The sequence below is a fragment of the Octopus bimaculoides genome, chromosome 12, assembly GCF_001194135.2.
Source record: "Octopus bimaculoides isolate UCB-OBI-ISO-001 chromosome 12, ASM119413v2, whole genome shotgun sequence".
Taxonomy (NCBI): Eukaryota; Metazoa; Mollusca; class Cephalopoda; order Octopoda; family Octopodidae; genus Octopus; species Octopus bimaculoides.
The window spans coordinates 38,340,218-38,342,550 of record NC_068992.1 but is presented as its reverse complement, the minus strand read 5'-3'; the positions used below and the strand labels follow the sequence as shown (position 1 = coordinate 38,342,550).

The following is a 2,333-nucleotide window of genomic DNA, read 5'->3' as shown; positions in this document are numbered from 1 at the left end:
CACTGCCCAAGCTATTCTTATTCTAGCAGCTACACTTTCAGCGCACCCACCCCCACTACTAATTTGGTCACCAAGATAGCGGAAGCTATCAACCACTTCTAGTTTTTCTCCCTAGAATGTGGCAGAAGTTGTTTTCTGCACATTCACAGTGTTTATAGTTCCTGAACATCTGCTACAAACAAAAACTAACTTCCTAGTTAACCTTCCTTTGATATTGCTGCACCTCTTATGCGTCCATAGCTTGCACTGGGTGCATCTTATAGAGTTTCTACCTATGCCTTTTCTACAGATCGAGCAAAATGTGTTCATGTGTATGCATGCACACACATACACAGAGCAGGATTCCTGCAGTTTCCATTTACTAAATTCTTTCACATAGTATTAGTTATTTTGGGTCTTTAATAGAAGGTATTTCCCCATATAGTGTTCTACAATGGGGCTGACCCCAAACCCCCATGGTTGTAAAGCCATGCATGTGTGTGTGTAAATATATGAGGTCTGGTCAAAAGACTGGTGTTATAGGAAGAAAACTACAACACATCTCAATTTGGCCTTTAATCTCCTTCGAAGTAATCCTCTTCTGAAGCCACACTATCCAGTGTTGTTTCCATTAATGGAAGCATTCCGGGAACTCCCTTTTTGGGGATAGCAAGCAGCTACTTTGTTGCATTCTCTTAGATTTCTTCAACATCTTGAAATCCTGTTGGGGGTCTTCCACTGCAACAACTGAGCCTTGGTTTCAGGGTCATAGCTGTAGACCCATGATTCCTCACCTGTTATGACAATTTTCAAAAAGTTTTCATCTTCCTTAACACAATCAATGAGACGCTGCACAGCAGGGATCCGACCTTCTTTTCGAGATGACTACACTCTACACACTTCACTTCCTATCACTGCTACAAACAACGGAAGTGAGCGAGTATGCATGTGTGACAGAGTTCAAGGTCAATGTGTGCCAAGCATGCTCTAGCTACGTTATAGTATAGCAACAGTACTGATATTTATTGATCAGACCTCGTGTGTTTTGACTATATCAGTTTGATGGCTTTTAACGAATAAAATCTTTGGATTGACTTGTTACATTAATACAGCCAACAGCTGTGGTTTTGTATTAATTCCTTTGTTAATTTTTTTTATTTCTATTTTTAGAGCCTTTGTTTAAGAATTCATTTACCAGTTACGTTTCTGGGTGGCTGCATTCTTTATTTAAAGATTTCATTTATTAGTCAATATTGAATTTTAATTGGAATTATTAATCTAATGTCTGACTGAAAAAAAATTAATACTTTCAATTCCTCTTGAATGAAACTAACAAATAATTAATGACCTCTTATAGAAGTATGTCTTAATACTAAGCCAAGAATTTTGTATTAAAGGTCTCCTCCCATGCTAACGACCCCTTTTAAAGTCACTAATTGTAATTTATGAAATTGTTACAGTTTCAAATTTTTCTTTTTCTAAAACAAGCACCAGTACCATGTATAAGGTACTGGTGCTGTGTAAAAAGCACCCAGTTCTTTCTGTAAGGTGGTTGGCATTAGGAAGGGCATCCAGATATAGAAGCCATACCAAAGCAGACAATTGGAGCCTGGTGCAGCCCTCTAGCCTTGCCAGCTCCTGTCAAACTGTCCAGGATGGAAGACAGACGTTAAATGATGATGATGATTTACAAATGATGAAATACAAAAGTCATATTCCAAGTTTTATATTCTTCAATCTTTTATTCTTTATTTTCACGTTTCTCTCTGTTTTTCTAATTTCCAGTTTAGCAAGCAGTCCTGATACTTTTGGCCTCCAAATCAAGCATTTTGTTGAATGTACAAAGGAAAGTCAAGAAACCAACCCACGTTGTGTCATGAGCAATGTATGTTATTATTTGGAGTTTTTTTTTTTTTATTTGAGGAAATAATTTAGTGAAAAGTTGTATTGTCACTGTGACAAATATTCTTGGAAGTCCTTCAACAAGTGGGAACCACCAGAAAACTTCTAGATAATAAAAGACAACAGACAAAGTTCACTGGATATCATGAGAAGGGGAAAAAAAGCCTTGAACACTAAGGAATGACTAGTAAACTGAAATGAAGAAGAAATCAGGGAAAGCAAAGAGAGAGAATGTACATAGATGACCATTGTACCTGGCTATAGAAAGACTGACCCAATGGTTAAGTTGTGTGTGGGACAGGAGCAGATGAACCTCCATGGTCTGTAACCTTCTCAGCACTGATCAACAAACACACTAATGATACATGAATATAATAACATATATATATATATATATATATATATATATGTTATTATATTCATGTGTCATTAGTATTTGTTTTTATATATAT

At 36.6% G+C, this 2,333-nt stretch overlaps 1 protein-coding gene across 1 annotated transcript in view; it reads left to right on the top strand.

Moving 5' to 3' along the window:
- Positions 1-2,333, top strand: part of LOC106875870 (uncharacterized) — an 86,848-nt gene that overhangs the window by 60,990 nt on the left and 23,525 nt on the right. The window contains exon 9 of the mRNA XM_052972036.1: positions 1,765-1,864. Coding sequence (XP_052827996.1) covers positions 1,765-1,864 — 100 coding nt within the window. The remainder of the gene's footprint in view (positions 1-1,764; positions 1,865-2,333) is intronic.